Consider the following 16,531-nt stretch of genomic DNA (forward strand, 5'->3'; position numbering starts at 1 on the left):
AAATTAAAATCCCAACAGTATTGAGTAAGTTCTAGAGTTTTAGTTCTTCAAATGTTCTTCATAATGCTGACATTGATTATTCTTCACCAGCACCACTCCTGCCCCAAGTCTCTGTGGCATATTTATTGTTAGTGAACTAGAGCTAAAATAAAAAATATGCTGTTGTTAATTGTGTGGAACTTGTTTCTCTCCAGGAAAGGTACTCATACTGATGTTTACAATTTACTTTTTACAGCTGGTTATTGTGTGATTACTTACATCCTTGGAGTTGGAGATAGACATCTGGATAATCTGTTGCTAACAAAAACAGGTAATTCTTTTTAGCAGTGTAATTTTATAGCAACAGTTGTTTCATTTCTAATGTGTTGGTACTTTTTCTCTGCATTTTCCTTGTGAATATAACCCACTGAGTATTGCAGACTAGATTATATTTTAAAATGTAAGTTGTATTGTCTCATTTAAGGTAATATTTTCTCCAGTGTATTATAAGAAGATGATTTCTTAACTAGAGGAAATGAAGGATTTGAAAATAAAACTACTTCAACTATTACAATCACTGCTGTGGGATAGAGGGAATTTCAGTTGTTTTCATTGAAAATGAGCTCATGTGTAGCTGCATGTGCTTCACAAAGTTTTGACAAATAACATTTCTTATAGGGGAACGTCTTTTTGAATTGTTGTTTGGCTTATTTTTACTTGCTTGCTTACTTTTGAACTACAGCTTCCCTAGGAGCTCTGATTGCTTGAATACCTTCATTACATAGTGGTGGAGAATTAAGAGTTGTGGTTAAGTGTTTATTATGAAGTGAAACGTTTATTGAATGAGAAACGTTTAAATAAAAATGTTATTTGGAAAAAGAGACCCATCCACGTGGAAGGCTTGTTAGTTAAAGGTAAGGCTGAAGCATATACTGCTTTTAACCATGATAGTCTGAAAGAGTAGAAAATTTACAGTTGGTCTTGATTAAAAGGTCTTGCTCTAAGCTCATGGGGGAACAACTAAAGCAAATGTATTTTACCTTCTCTGTTTGAAAATATACAGTCATTTAAAGATCTGTCTTGAGAGGTCTCTCATTTATCTGTGGTGGTGGGTATAAATCTTTCCATAGCAGGCTCTGCTTGCATGCTGAGAGTAGTAATAGTTCAGTGTTTTGATTTGGGATAAAGTGCATCTTACCTGTCTGTTAAGTACAGCACAGTGGCTTTACTGGAAGAATTTGGGGAGTACAGCAGAGGGCAGTGCACATCCATCGTACATTCCAAGTCTGAAAACCCACGGTCTGCCACAAACTGAGGGCTTTTGTGAGCTGTCAAGAGAAATCCTTATGTTCCACATATTCCAGATACAACAAAGACCTTCTACCAAGGCTTGTTTCTTGCTACTGAGGATCCCTTAGCCTTAAGTTAGAAGAAGTTAATTTCATTCTTCTCCTGAAGAATGCATGGTCCAAGTACCTCCTTCGAAATCATACTACCCTATATGCATCCTTTCTTGATGATATTCATGTAATGAATTGATGTTTTCCAGTAAAGAATACTGGGTATCAGCTGTGGGTTCATATATTTCTTACATATCATTACCCTTTTTTTGGCTCAACCTTTCAGTTTGGTGAATGTAGCCATATCTGTTAGACTCCTTCCAATGGAATTGGTGCATCATCTTGTAACATAAGATGTCCATGCTTATAATATAGATACAGTATAATTTAAATATTAAGCACTAGAAACAGTAGTTCATAAAAACACATTGTTTTCTACACATTAGAAATGTGTCTTTTGCATAAGATGTCAGTTATGTAATGAAATCATTCTGTTGTCTTTCATGACTCTTTTATGCCCATAGTTCTAGAAATGGAGTGGCTTTTTTGTAGTAGTAGTCTTGAAAAAGACATCTGGATTTTCACATTTTTAGTACTGTATCATTATACTTCAAGGACAACTCTAGAAGTGTGTTTGGAAGAAGATGTGGAGAATGTTCAGTCAAACCATCCTTATCTGTCAGTACTGTTAAAAATTACAAAAAGACTTGCATCAATTTCATAAATGTGTCTTGACTGGTAACCCAAAGGCCATTAAACACTCAGTATTCCATGGCAGGGATATTTATTTTCTCTGAAAACATTGAACTTCTTACTTCTCATGGAGACAAAATGCACTTTCAATTGGTCTATGTTTTAAAATCTTGTTTCTAAATCCGTAGCCGATATTACTGTGGTTTGTGGATAACAAGACACTTTTTCAGCTGTATGCCCAGGATTAGGCAACATCAGTGTGTCCTTTTAGGATTACAGACTGATTTATATATTGAAGTTGGCATCTGATTTAACAGCTAACATTCCTTTTGTTGCCTTGGAAGGAAGATCTGGGTCATTGTGAAGCTGGATTGTGATATACAAGGTGTAGCATGTTCAGTTAACTTCCATGGAAAGTGCACTAGGCTATTACGTTGTAATTACGCCAAGCCTTCCCCTGAGAACATTTTGTTCTGCAGCTCTTACACTCACTGATTTGATTGTAGAGTCAGAATATAGGTACTAATAAAATACCCAGATATGGATGTCTTCATATTTGCAAGGCAGTCAGTACATTCATAAGGAGAGTTAGAAAGTATTTCAGCCTTCATAGACAAGTGAAGTCTCCTGTCCCTTTAGAGGTATCTTAGTCATTTCAACTTGCTCTATAGTCATGCAGAGGTTTCACAAAGGTGCAGGCTATGTGTGGATATTGTAGGATATCCCAGACATTTAAATAGCTTTCTTGATAGCACTGCTTATGTGTGTTTCTGACCAACGTACTCTCACCCTAGGGATGTCCAGCTTATCTTTCAGTAACCTCTGGTCACCTGCGTGAAAATGCAAGTTCCCAGTGTGAGTTCCTAAAGTACAGGGGCTTTGACCTGAGCCGTACACTTGTCATTGCTCTGTAGCAGGAGGGAAAATTGCTACGTAGATAAAATTATGTTATTAATATCTAAGAGCAGGTCAAAGACTCAGTGCTCAGAACTTGAAAACCACATTTGCTTTTGGCATCACGAGTAAATACATGAAAGCACTGGGCTGTCTTTTCATTTAATGTTAAGAGGTAGAGCTGTGGTCACCAAATGACACTACATTTATTCTTCAGTCTCGGTTAGAAAGGGTTGCCAGGAAAGACAGCAAGGACCTGAACTGATTCATATATAAAATGACACCATGTGTTTGTACTTCCTGTGGTTTTTAGTCAAAAAATCTATCCCAGAGCAGGTCTGAGATGGTTGAAATGGAAAACCTTCAAGATTCAAACATTCACTTTCTGTCAGTGCTTAGACAAGTACATTGTTAAGTGCATTTATTAATGTTGCAAAATACTGTAGTATGTAAAATACAATTTTTAAAGATGTTTTTAAATGTTACTGATCTTGATAGAGGGACATCCTTATTTTTTTTTTAAATAAAAACTAATGCATACTTTCGTGCTTTAGATTTCTCTCTGGAATTCCACTTTCTGTGGTGATTATTATTAAAAGAACATAACCTTTTAGCTTTTGATCTGTTAAAACACTTTTTCTTCTAGGTACCTTGAACAGCATTTGTCATCTATTTATAAATATCAGACCTGGTTTTTTTTATAATATGCCTGAATAGAATGTATTTTGGGAATGGACAGCTTGCTGGGGAGGGAGGTGAGTTATAATGCTTAAGACAAGTTGGGCTCTTAACAGTTACATGGGTGACAGTGTTAAACTTTACTTCAATCTGTTGCTGCATACTGACTTTAAAACCTGTATCCTGAATAAGTTCTTGAAAATTCACATTATTTTCATTGTTGTGTAGTCTTAGAAAAGTTGTAAGATGCTGCTTATGAAAGTAAATTAGGCATTCCGATTTTTTCATCATGCCACTGGTCTGTTAGCAGAAGAGAAATTTTTACAGTAACATTAGAATTTGCTGGGAAAGCCAGAAAAACACCCCATCCATCCAGTCATTTTCATCAAGGACTTTTCATCCTATTGCTTCAAATTTAAAATAGGAATTTAGTTAAAATAATAACTAAATTGTATATTTCTTTATATGGGCCAAGTTAAAATAATAGTGGTGCTTGAGGGTTGCAAAGAAGTAATGAAATTTTTGTTTTCGTTTACAAATTGTGTTTTGGTTTAGTGGTTTTTTTGTTCTTCCCCAGCAACGCACACAGAGTAGTTTGAGATCATTTGCTTTTTTTACTGTTAAGAGACAATTGCCATCAGACTTACTTTATTTCAGTAATTGCATCTAATTTGCTCTGTCCTGTGCATTTTAAGGTTTTCAGAGTTCTGTCTGGTTTTCAGTGTTTTTTCCTAGCAAAATGAAACAATTTTCTGTGCTGCTCTATAGGCACTTTCTTCTGTATTAAAATCTAGATATTAGCAGTGAAAGTAATGGACAGATCACCCTCTCCAGCTGCAGTCAGGTGTTACTGGCTATTGCAAGGACCAGGTATGAATTTTTATTCTCTACAGGTCCATGCTTCACTTAATCAAAGATCACTGAAAGAAAGTCAGATGGACTTGGAAATCCCTGACACCCTGACTGGTAGTTGGGATAACTTCCATGTTTTGTGCCATATCCTTGAAGTCTCCAGTGGCCTTTCCTCTCTATTCCACATGTTAGAAAACAAGGTGTTGAGTGGGAAAAGGTAGTCAAACTCATAGAATAAAATATTTTAAGAAAACAAAAGCTCAAAAGTACCCAGTAGTATCGACTCTTAGATTTTGAATTAAATAATTTTATATATGCATACTGCTTACTCCTGGAAGCTTCTCATCTTCTTCCAGTCAGTAAATGCCTTCCAGTTAGTAAAGTGTCTTCCTTTTTCTACAGTAAAATAAACGGGAAGGGCAAGGTGATTTCTAGTGCACTAGTTTTAAATATGAGATCTGTTTCACATGTTGTCTTAAGTAACTCCTGGTTTTAGTTTAAATCATGACTGAAACAAACAAAAAAACTCCTCACCTTTATGATTTAGCACTCATTTGGGAACAATAGTAAACCAAAGCAGAGGTCCAGTTTTGTCTGTAATTTATAAGCATATATAAAGTTTAGCAGCCCTTTAAATTAAGACAAGAAATTGGAAGAAGTTGGATCATGGTAAAACATGATGGTCTAAGAGATGGAAGGGTATGTGTTATGACATTCACCCTGTATATTGAAGGAAGGAAAACCATATTTTACAAACAATTAAATACTTTTGAAAAAGTAGTGTTGCAGAAGGTTCACATGAAGGCTGGATTACTGGGAGGATAGGTGATTACTGTATATAAATACCATGATATGAGTATGAAGTGTTACATGGAAGTGACTGATACACGTTGTAGAGAGACCCTCCCTGGGCATACTCAGAAACTGTCTGGACATGGCCCTGGCTAAGGCACCTGGCTCTGGGTGTTTGCTCATCCAGGGGGTTTGACCAGGTGTCCTCCAGAGGTCCCTTTATTCTTGCAATTGGAGTAATGCTGAATGAAAACTGTCACATTCATTAATGTAATGAAAGTGGAATAATCAGTGTAACGCCCTGATAGAAATGGCACTTGGGATGATCACGTGAGAGACTTGCAACCTTTTTGTCTTGGTCTTGAAGATTTGAAATAATTGAGTTCATTAACTTCATAAGTTTATTATATATTAGCATAAATAAGAATATAAATATTACCTATTTTCAGTATTAAATACATAGCAAATTTAATTTGTCCAAAGCAGGCTTGTTCTTCACTTTTTCAGTAGTTAAGTCCTGGAGGGTAACATGAGTCAGGTTCCTCTGTAGAAATCTCTAAACCTTCAGTGCTCCCTCAGGCTGCTCCTGGTGTAGAAGCTTAGTGCCAGCACCAGGGAGAACCTTTTGTCCATGTTCTGTAGCATGGTGTGCTGGTTTAATTGATCTTGCAGGAGCTGAATTAAAATTAATCAAATCTGTATTTAGTAAACAGGTTTGAAAGGTCTTAAATATATTTATTTAAATGTCAGCTTGTACATACATTTTAAGTCAACCTAAAAAACAGCTGAATTTTGAAGTACATCTAGGAAAACTATGATGTTAATGCAGGATGGCCTCATCTCACTTTCAAAGTGTCTATCACTCAATTATTGAAATATTTTTGAATGCTTTAGATGTCTTTGTTACCAGTGTAAATTATTAATTATCATCTTTTATTCCTTATCTCCAGAGCAAACTGAGAAAAAATATTTCTGCTACAAGGGTTACTGTTTTATTCAAAATGTTGTCTCTTGACTCTTCAAGGTGACAGGTTTAAATAAGTGAACAGAAAGCAAGTCCCCAAAGCTTTTCAGTTAAACATTTTTTCTAGCTTAATGATGAAAGGGTTCTGTATGTGGTTGGTTCAAAAATTTGGTTTACAAAAATGAGCTCTAAAAGAATCTCCTTTATCAGACCAGTAAGAATATATCGAAGGAATGGTTTTTTTTAATAGCACAATTAGTTATGCAAAATGTAATGGTTGTGGCATTTATCAGTCAGCAAATACTTTGCCTCTTGTTGAGGATGCTTCTGATCTCTCTTTGAAATTGGACTGTCATGGAATTAGTTTCTTGGATTGAAGAAGAATGCTTATGACAGGTCTCAAAAAGCCTTTTGTATTGATACTACATTATTATTCAATGAAACAGTCAAAGACAGGTGATTAACTGAAAAATATGACTGCTCCATTTTTTTTTCCAAGAGCACTGAGAACCTAATCTTAGGAAATCTTAAAATGAACACACAAGCTGCAGGTTAAAATACCCAAAGGCAAATACAGCCTTTGTCTGTAATGCTACTCAGTTCCATAATTCTGAAGCAAGACTCTATCTTCTGTGCTGTGTTTGTCTAGATAACAATCATGCTAATAATTTTCTACCTTCTTGTTTAAAAGATCTTCTATCTTGTATCTGCATGCATATCTGCAGTCTCACCATCTTTTTGTAATATAGCTGTGGTATGGCTCAAGTCATTGCTTAAATTAAGCATTCCAAACTGAAAATACATTTGCAGCACACATTAAGAGACATTTTTCTGCTTAACACGGACAGTATTTAACTGAGGCAAGATTATTCCTAAAAAATGGCTACCTAAGAATGATGAATTGTTTTATTTCTATTAACGCTTTTTTTTGGTATTTATAATATAATCATATATATATTGTATTTATAATATATTCTTTCTTCAGTTAATCTAAGTATTTTAGGGTTTTTGAAGTTGCTGGTAAACTGAAGTTTACCAAGGGAAGTTCAGTTGTTCATTCTGCCACCAATAACATCTCACGTGTAGTTCAGTGATATTGGATGGGAGCACTCTACATTCTCCCCAGTTAATGTGTGAGCATTATGGTGAGCAGCATGGCAGGCTGTTGATAGGAAGGGCAGTTGCCTTGTGCATTTGAGGAGAGGAGGCATATACAAGTTTTTGTTAAAGCTGCAGAAATGTTCTAAATGCAGTCAGTTGAACTGAGAATGGAAACATAGTGATCAAGTGAGGCAATTCATTTTAGTACTGAGAAAGGGTATGACAAACTTTTTGGTGGATTTGAAATCCAGTTTCAAATTTGAAGTTGTAGTGATGTTTCTTCAGTGTATTTCAAAACCACTGATAAGTTTTGACTCTACTTGAACAACTCAAAAGACTTTTGAAACAGCATTGAACTCATCTTTGGTGTTCAGTGACTTCGAAAAGTTGTTCATAGGATTATGAGTCTTACTTTCTCTTTGTTATGTTAGTTGTATGTTAAATTTACCATATTTCATGCCACAGCAACCAAATGCAAAACACACATGGCACTGCTTTAAGTATTAATGTTTAAATTAGCTAACAAATTATAAAGATGTTAAGAATTAGTTCTATCTATTATGTAAACTGTGCGTTTAAGATCTACTAACCAGTTTCAGTATTGGTACAGTCTTTGTCAATGTACTCCACTTGTTTAAAAATCAAAAAGCTTGAATTTTAAATCAGCTTTTTTTCTTTAGAACCATAATTTCCAGTTAACAGCTGAAGATAAAAAATATACTGTTATAGACCTTATAGAAAACTTTCTGGGAGCTGCTTGCAATCTTCTTAATAATTACATTTTTCTAAGATTTGCAGCAAGAACTTTCATTATGCACAGTGTTTGTCTTTCCTTCTTCTACAGGCAAACTGTTTCACATTGACTTTGGTTATATTTTGGGCCGAGACCCCAAGCCCCTTCCTCCCCCGATGAAGCTGAACAAGGAGATGGTGGAAGGCATGGGAGGCACCCAGAGCGAGCAGTACCAGGAGTTCCGCAAGCAGTGCTACACAGCCTTTCTCCACCTCCGCAGGTAACAGCACTGGGCTTATGGCACAACCCGTGAGAGCCACCCGAAAGCAGGAGAGGACACCAGTAAATGAATTGCTGAAATGTTTCTGTTGAAAATTCAAAGCTTGTTTAAACGAGAACACAAGAATTTGTGTGAAACAAAGGAATGAAAGCATCGCAGTGTTGGTGTAATGTGGAGGGTGAATGTAATTGTTTAAGTTTAAGCCCTCAGTTTTGCTTGTTTAATAACTTAAATAGCTTCATTTCATAACTCAAGTGGGATATTAAATTATATTTCTTTTTGGGTACGTTTTTGCCCTTAAGCTTCTTTTCCTCTGCTTATTGATGATCAAGGAACTGTCATTTTAATTTAAGTCATTACTCATTTGCTGCTTGATTCTCCTCCAGTTTAAATTAGTGATGATCAAATTCTTTGGCTTGAAGATGACACACACATATGCTTAGTTCAGTTCAGCTCCTGTGGGACAAAATTTAGCAACTTGTAGTGACAATCAAGCACGTTAGAAATTTCTTTAAATACCCGGAATTGTGGCAGCTAAAACCTCTTCAGACTCTGGTGTCTAGGAACCAACAGATCTTTCTTTTACACTCAGAATCAGCTTCATTCTTTTGCAGTGACTATAGTACTTACCCATTAACTTTCTGAGCCAAGTAGCTGAATTTTTTTCTGTTTGAACAGAGGACAGGTAAGCACTCCTGGTCTGTCCAGGGATTTGATTTAGCACATCTTCAGTGAAGAGGAAAGATTTTCATTTTAATATCAAAGATTACCTAATGGAAACTTTCAAGTATGTGTAAGAAATTGTTAATATGGTAAGCTTATGTGAAAAGTACCTGGAATATGGAAAGCAGCCAGTGTTACAAAATAAAATGCTGCATGTAGTTCTTCAGTTGATAAAAGGAGGAAGATTAAGGAGTTGGTCTAGGAACTGAAGTTATTAATGCATTAAAAAGCCATTCAATAATTTGAAAAAATAGTGCATGTTGTCAGCAAGCGGTATTTGTGGCTTCAGAGAACAGTCCAACTTCTGAACTTTGCTTAAAGCTGTTTAGTAATGCTGTATTTATTTGTCATATACTTGAGTTGTTTTTGTTTAAACCTAGCTGTTTCAGTGGAAAAGTCTGTTGTGTCAACGATGGAGTATTCATTGAATTAATTTATGTAATGATTTGCTACAAGGATCATCATTAAATGTGTAGTATAATGGTAATTTGGGTATCCAACTAAACTGTAAATCAAGATGGTTTTATTTTTAATGTCTGGAATTGTAGTTGTAATTATAGTATCGCCAATATTTGCTCACTTTATTGGAAAATATTTTTACATGGTTCTAGAAAATATGCCCTTAAGGTTTTCAGCAACAATACTGTATGATAATATTAAAATTACTGTAACTATTATTTTAAGCAGCTAGAACTAAAAATAATTAAGATTACTTGTTAAAAAAGAATAATTGGTTGTGGAACACTTTAGTTCTAACAGTTCTGCATATTGACCCACTCACTCACAGACAGATATTCTGGCCAAGTAGTGTGTAATCATAACTTATGATAGCTAAGACAAAATGCAAACTTTGTCATCTCCATCAGATTGTGCTTTATTTCAGTTCTTTATTTCCCTGAGGAATAACCAATTCTCTACATATTTCAAGTATCTTTGTGTATCAGGACTCCTGGTGGAATGGATGTTGCATAGTGAAAAAAAAAAAATACAAGGAATTTTAAAGTTACAAGTGAAGGAATAGTTCTGTCCATTGTTTCTGGTTGTAAGCAGTTTGGCATATGATCCTTATTGTATGTTCTTTAGTTAGTTTGGGGATTTTCTTAGGGAGTAGGAATAAGGAGATGCTTTCTGCTTTCTTAGTGTGATCAGTCTTTGTCAGCAGTGCTGTAGTGAAGGAGCAGCTGCTGCACTGTGAATGTGTTGCAGGGCAAATTGTGGCTGTCAGCAGGACTTGGGCTGTAGCAGCCTCTTATGCTTTCGTTATACATGTTGAGCCTGTTTAAAGATGTTTAAATCCTGCTACATGTCAGCATTTCCTTTCCATCAAGAATTTCCTGCTTACACATTTTCAGCAGCTTCCGTAGTTTCACCAAATGGTTCATGAGTCCCACCTCCCTGCTCATGGAGGGTCATCCCGGAGCACATGGCACAGGGGTATGGTCTGAATGTTCTGGAATATCTCCACTGGGAGAGACTCTTTACCCTCTCTGGGCAATTTGTGACAGCAAAGTATCAGTCAGAGCATTTCAGATTTTTTTTCCAGAGTGAAAATGGCTCTACATTGTTTTGTTCCTTCCAAGTAAAGGTTTCCTCTGCATTAATCCTGTGAGAAGGTGTTCAGTTTGAGTTACTGGGCGTAGGAAAGGGCAGAGAAGTAGTAAGTAAGTTGGAGGAGGGACAGAAGCTGTAGTTTGGGGTGAGATTTATTTCTCTGTGTGGGTGGGGTTGTCTAGTTGGCTGGAGTAGTTTTTCCCCAGTCAGTTCTTTGTTTAGTGACTGAGGCTGCAGTCCAGATCTGAATGGAAACACTGTGCAATAAGAGGAAAGCTGTGATGGCCCTTGGGAAGTCCTGCTCCCTTGGAAAGATTGTAGTGCAGTGTCAGGATAGTGTTCTAAAAGCTGGGATTAGATGGTGAAGAAAGAAGAACAGAAGTGAACCTGGGTAGGATTACGTCCATATTCACTTAGTTTGGATTGCAAAGATATACTGTAGGAAGAATAAATGACATAATTTATTATAGCTAATTGTGACATGACAATGATTAGGGAGTATTCATACTCTTGAGAAGATAATTTTGTCATGGGGAGACCCATGTTCCACTGAAAGAAAGGTAGTATCCTTAAGGCATTTTAAACTTAGGAATTTTGACTTATTGACTAAGGTCAGCAGGGCCTTAGTTTGGGACTACAGGTAACTGTATACCTTCCTGTCCATGTCTTTATAGTGGATGTCTGTAGCTTCATATTTGGTAGAGTATTGCAAAGCCAACACCCTAAATATTTGATTGGTTTAGGACATCTATATGCAAAGGGTCTGGTAAATATTGAAAAAATAAATAAAGGAATGCTTAGGATCAAGCAGATATTTGAGATATTAACTACTTGAAAACAAAAGTTACTGGTCTCAGAAAACATAGTAATGAGAATTTGACCTTTTGTCTGATGTGGGTTCATTTCTTGATATATGAGACCTTTTCTATGTAGAAGTAGAATTTTCATGTTGAATTTCTTTAACAGTACTTCATGTTCAAAACAGAAGTTAATCAACTTTCAGTGCAGCTGAATCCTCATTGATTTTGTAAGTTTATTTGTACTGAGTTTGAAGAAAGCAAAGAGTAATGTGAGAAGAATTTAGTTTTCAGTTTAGGTGCTTCCTTAAACCTCCTTAAAACCAGGAAAACCTGGCTCAGATTTTGTTCTGCCTGTGGATAGATGTCAGCCATTCCAGAGGCCTTTGTAATGTACATGTCAAAGATGAGTGATATACCTTGCTTGATAACAGTCAGGCTCCTAACTGAGGTGATTCAGCAAAATCTCTCCTCTTAGATGAGTTTGGGCTGTCAGTTCCCCAGCTGTAAACCTCATGGCATGTCTGCCAAAGATGTTCCCTGTAAGAAGGATTGCAATTGATTATTAAGTTATAGAAATGTTGGGGTAGAGGACAGATCTGCAAATACTATAGTGAGCAATTCTTCCTTAATTTTTAGGGTTTCTTCCACTCCATACTCCCCCTGCAGATTACCTTTTCTTGACCCCCCCCCCCCAAATGAGTATCTTCAGGTGATCTTATTCCTCAAGAATCACGAGACTTTGTTGTATGGAACAGAACTGTCTCTTAACTGGCATCTAACAATGATCTCTAGACCTTTAAAATCTTTTTTTACAAGCCTCAATCACATAAATAGCTCCAATAACCTGTAGTGCTTATAAGCTCTTATCCTCTGTGCTGTTGAAGAGCAAAAGGGACTCTGAGACTTTGGATTCTGTGTCAGTTTGAAGGGAAAACTACTGACAGAAGGTACCAGTAATCTAGGAGGAGACTTCAGAGCATGTACCTGTAACATTTAAGTATGTGTTAAAGGAAATCTAGTTTCAGGCAAGTGGAAGAAAAATTGATTAAAATCAGTGGTGTCTGTTCCTAGCAGCAGAGCAACCTGACTGCCATATTTCTTAGCCAGACCTGAAACAAAATGGTAGAGTTAGCTTTCCTTCTTTTCTTTTAATTTGCCATAAAAGTCATTTTTCTGACTCCAGCTCCCTGCTCTTGGGGAAGTGAAGTAAAACTTCTGAAAGAAATAAGGCACTGAGGATTTCTAGCCAAACAGTTGATTTTAGTGCTTTTCTTATAATGTTTTTAAACTTATATTGGAATGTGTTAGGTAGTGTTAGGTTTTGTTGGAACTTAAGTTTTTCTAGAGACATGTCTTTTTTGAGTAGTATTTACTTTGTAAAATACAGCTATGAAGCAGGCATTTTGTTTAGCTGAAATACTTTGCACTCCTTGCAATTGTCAGCTGATATATATTCAGCAGCTTCCTAATAAACAAGTTTTGCTGCTAAGAATTCATTTTCCCTCAACTGTGAAGCTCCTGGTTCTCTTAGCAAAGCAATATTTCAAATGGTGAAGTCAGTAACATGTTTTGTATCTCAAAGGGAACTAGATCTTTTTGCAGAGGAAGGGAAGTTCCAGTTTGTGCTGAGCAGCTTGAAAGTTATCCTCTAAAAAAGAAACTGACAGCTAATTTTCCGCAAGGGCAAAATGTTGTTCTTTAAAAAATACTCATAAGTATTTCCTAAACCATTTTAAAGCCGAAAACTGTTCTCTGATTTGTCTTTTAATGGTTATAGATGACATTTGTATTTGTACTTCCTAAGTGTACTGTGCTACCACTATTACTGGAGCTTAAATGAGGAACTGAAGACTTGGATCTGGTTAAATATTTAACTCATTATGTCAAAAGCCCTTGCAGTGATTGGAAAAATAATTTTTTGTACTTATGAAGACTTCATCTGTTTGAATAAATATCATGCTGCTGTATCACTTCATAATAAAAAATAACTTTTGCATCAGTATTCTAGCATATGTTTATGCTAAAAGAGGTAGAAAATGGTATTATAACTTAAAATACATGAAATCATAGTTTATATTTCATGTGTCTCTGAGTAAATATTCTGATGATTTTAGAAAACTGTAACAAAATCAGAGCATTTTATTCAATTTTGGCAGTTTAAGAGATTTTGAAGGTTAAACTTTGATTGTATATGTCTGTCAGTATCTTGTGTTCTTTAACATACTTTAAATTAGTATTAAAAATGGGTCTCTGAAGCATTAACAGTTCTTTGTAAGATGATAATGAGTTCTTAAATTGTTTACAAAATGTCTTTTGTACGGTTTTACCTACATGTACAAATGTCTTTGTACATGTTTTACCTACAACATATTTTACCTAATGTGCTCTTCTGCTTAGGTATTCCAACTTGATCTTGAATTTATTTTCCCTCATGGTGGATGCCAACATTCCAGATATTGCTCTTGAACCTGACAAGACTGTAAAAAAGGTAATTGTAAAGCTTTCATTGTCTTTCAGTGACCCAGGACATCTCATTACAAAATTTTCAGTCACTTTTGATGAATGACTTATTTGTGTCTCACCTGAAAATACTTGCTCCTGTTTTATAAGCTTTGAGCAATTTCTTTCTTCACTGAAGTTAAAGATAGGAGAGTGTACTTGGAGAACGCTTAGCACATGTGCCTATGAATACAGAATGCCTTTTCATCATCCCTGTAATGCTGCACACTCTGCTCCAGCACTCTGTTCCAATGGGTACTTTAGCTAAAAAGAGTGTTTCCACCTTATCAAACTTAAAAGTGAAGCAGTCAACACTGACTGTATCATGAAAGATTGCCCCAGATAGTCTAGAAACCTTTAAGACATGGATGGTTTTATAAAAAAAGTCTTCTTCTAGTTATAAAACCAGTGTACTGAAGATCTAAAACCAGTAGGCTGGTATATCTTCATGAATGAGAAATTTTTGTTTCATGGGAAGGCAGATTTTTGTCCTATAATTCTAACTTTGTCCTTTATACCAGCTCAAGTCATTCTTCTCCATTTGGTGTTGGAGCAATAGTTGACATGAAAAATACAGGATACATCTCCATCTGGATTTCATTACACTTACATTTTAGACAAATGTTGGGGTTTTTATAATCTGATTTGTAGTGAAGGGCTATCTGTTTTAATTCTCCAAAAGACTTTGTGGTGCCTGTGTGTCCAATGGAAATTAGTTCACTGTAATTTTTATTCAAGCTGTGGATTGTCTCTCAGGCTGTTCTTCACTGTTTTCAAGAAGTTATTTTAGCAGAGATTCAGAATCTTCAAATAAATATTTCATGTATTAATATCATTTCCTTAAAGAAAACTAAATTGTGACTTGCACAGATTTTTCCTTTTCTCTTCAAGGATCCAGGCATTTCTATTTAGAGTTTCTTGGTTTCAAATCAATACAAAGAGTTCTTGCAGCTGTTCAGTTTCATATCCAGGAAGCTAAGCTAGTCACAAGTGCTGTGTTTTGTGGTAAAGATGACAATCTTCCCTCCACTCAACTGTTTTCCTGAGAAAGTGACAGCAAATTATTTCTTCTTACCAATACTTGAACCTCACCTCTGTCCCTAAACACCCTAAAGATTGAGTAGGTTACTTACATAGAACATGGGAGATAAAAGCCTAAAGTAGGCAACTGAAATGGTTCAATACCTTCAAAGTTCTGGAAGTAACTACACTTTTGTAGAGACATCTTCTTTGCAAGGAAGAGACCTTCCCAACAGTATGCAAGTCCTGTCTTAAGAATCTCACCTTTATAAAGAAGATGCATTTGGCTCTGCCTACCCTTTGGAAACATGAGTGATACAGTAAGGAGGGGGAAGATCTTTTAGATTGCAAAGTCTACTAATAAATGCACCATAAATCTAGTAAAATTTGAAGTATGCATCAAAAGGTAGAATGGGACTAATTTGGGGTAAGTTTGTGCTTGACTGAAATGGTCATCAGGAGCTCAAACCAGTGGTTTCACTGAACTTCAGAAGTGCTGGTTCTTTAATGTTTGCACCAATAAGTTTGAGACTTAGGATGCATTTTAATCTTACTCATTACTGGTCTGGAGTTCCCTGTCCTTTGATCACAGAATCCCAGAATGGCTTGGACTGGAAGAGATTTTAAAGATGATCTCATTCCTTCCCCCTTCCATGGGCCACTTCCACTAGGACACTGCTTGTGTGCAGGGTTGTTCATCCTTGCCTTGAATCAGTTCTTGTGACCTCTGATATTTTTTACTAAGAGTCTTCTTATACTTGCTGCTTATCAACATGCAATATCCTTGTTTCTTAATAGCATCTTGGTGTTGCATTTTTGGTGTAAAACTCTTTCAAAAGTCTGTCCAAGGGTATATGCTTTCAGTAATTAATGATAATATGATGTTGGGTTCTCTGAAATACTTGTAAAGAATGGTTTTAATATAGCAATAGTTGAGTATTTCAGACTCTTCTAAAACTCTTTTACTCACTGTAAATTTCCAATATAATTTTATTGACTTAACAAATCAAGGTACAGAATTGAAAGCCAGAAAGTCTTTTCTACAGCTGAGAAGTATGTCACAGTTCACTTATGTACAATAATTAAAAATCAAGATTATGTAAAGCATAACAGTATTGCATACATCTGGAGATCATGCAAGACAGCAAAATCTAAAAGGAAATACAGAATCACAGAGTATTCTGGGTTGGAAAGGACCCACAGGGATCATCAAGTCCAGCTGTTAAGTGAGTGGTCCATGTGGGATCAAACCCACAACTGCGGCATTACCAGTGCACACTCTGACCACCTGAGCTCTGAATTGGATCCATGTGGTTATTTCTAAATTCCATTACAAAGTAGAAATAACAGTGCTTTCATTGCATGAGAAGAACACGAGCTTAGTTGTTATGTGACAGATCACTGTTAGATTAAATGCAGCAATTAGTTATTAGGATCCTGAGCTCTGACAGTGGTGCAGCTCAGTGAACTGTGACTTTTACCCTCATGGGAGATTGCAGGCTGTCCATTCACAGAGCCTTTAAAATGTGAAAGCAGATAGAACTGAAGCAGTAAGGCAAATGTTTCTGATAAGGAATGCAGATCACTTTGAAAAGTAAAGATTTTACTTCCCTGAGTTCTTTTAAGTTATTT

General features: G+C 36.0%; 1 protein-coding gene across 5 annotated transcripts in view; it reads left to right on the top strand.

Annotated features, from left to right (window-relative positions):
- The window catches only part of PIK3C3 (phosphatidylinositol 3-kinase catalytic subunit type 3), a 69,980-nt gene that overhangs the window by 38,841 nt on the left and 14,608 nt on the right, over window positions 1–16,531 (top strand). Inside the window, exons 21-23 of one of the 5 annotated variants that reach the window (XR_011679000.1) lie at window positions 236–310; window positions 722–893; window positions 8,138–8,263. Coding sequence is in view for 2 of the 5 variants with exons in the window: in XM_071425786.1 (XP_071281887.1) it covers window positions 236–316; window positions 8,144–8,306; window positions 13,778–13,868 (335 nt within the window). In the remaining 3 variants the exon portion in view is untranslated. Of the gene's footprint in view, window positions 1–235; window positions 317–721; window positions 894–3,552; window positions 6,418–8,137; window positions 8,307–13,777; window positions 13,869–16,531 lie in introns of those variants that run through there. The other 4 variants (XR_011679001.1, XM_071425786.1, XM_071425785.1 and 1 more) reach the window with 4 other exon arrangements.

Source organism: Agelaius tricolor, unplaced genomic scaffold, assembly GCF_023055355.1.
Source record: "Agelaius tricolor isolate 1412-34295 unplaced genomic scaffold, bAgeTri1.0.p SCAF_4, whole genome shotgun sequence".
Lineage (NCBI taxonomy): Eukaryota > Metazoa > Chordata > Aves > Passeriformes > Icteridae > Agelaius > Agelaius tricolor.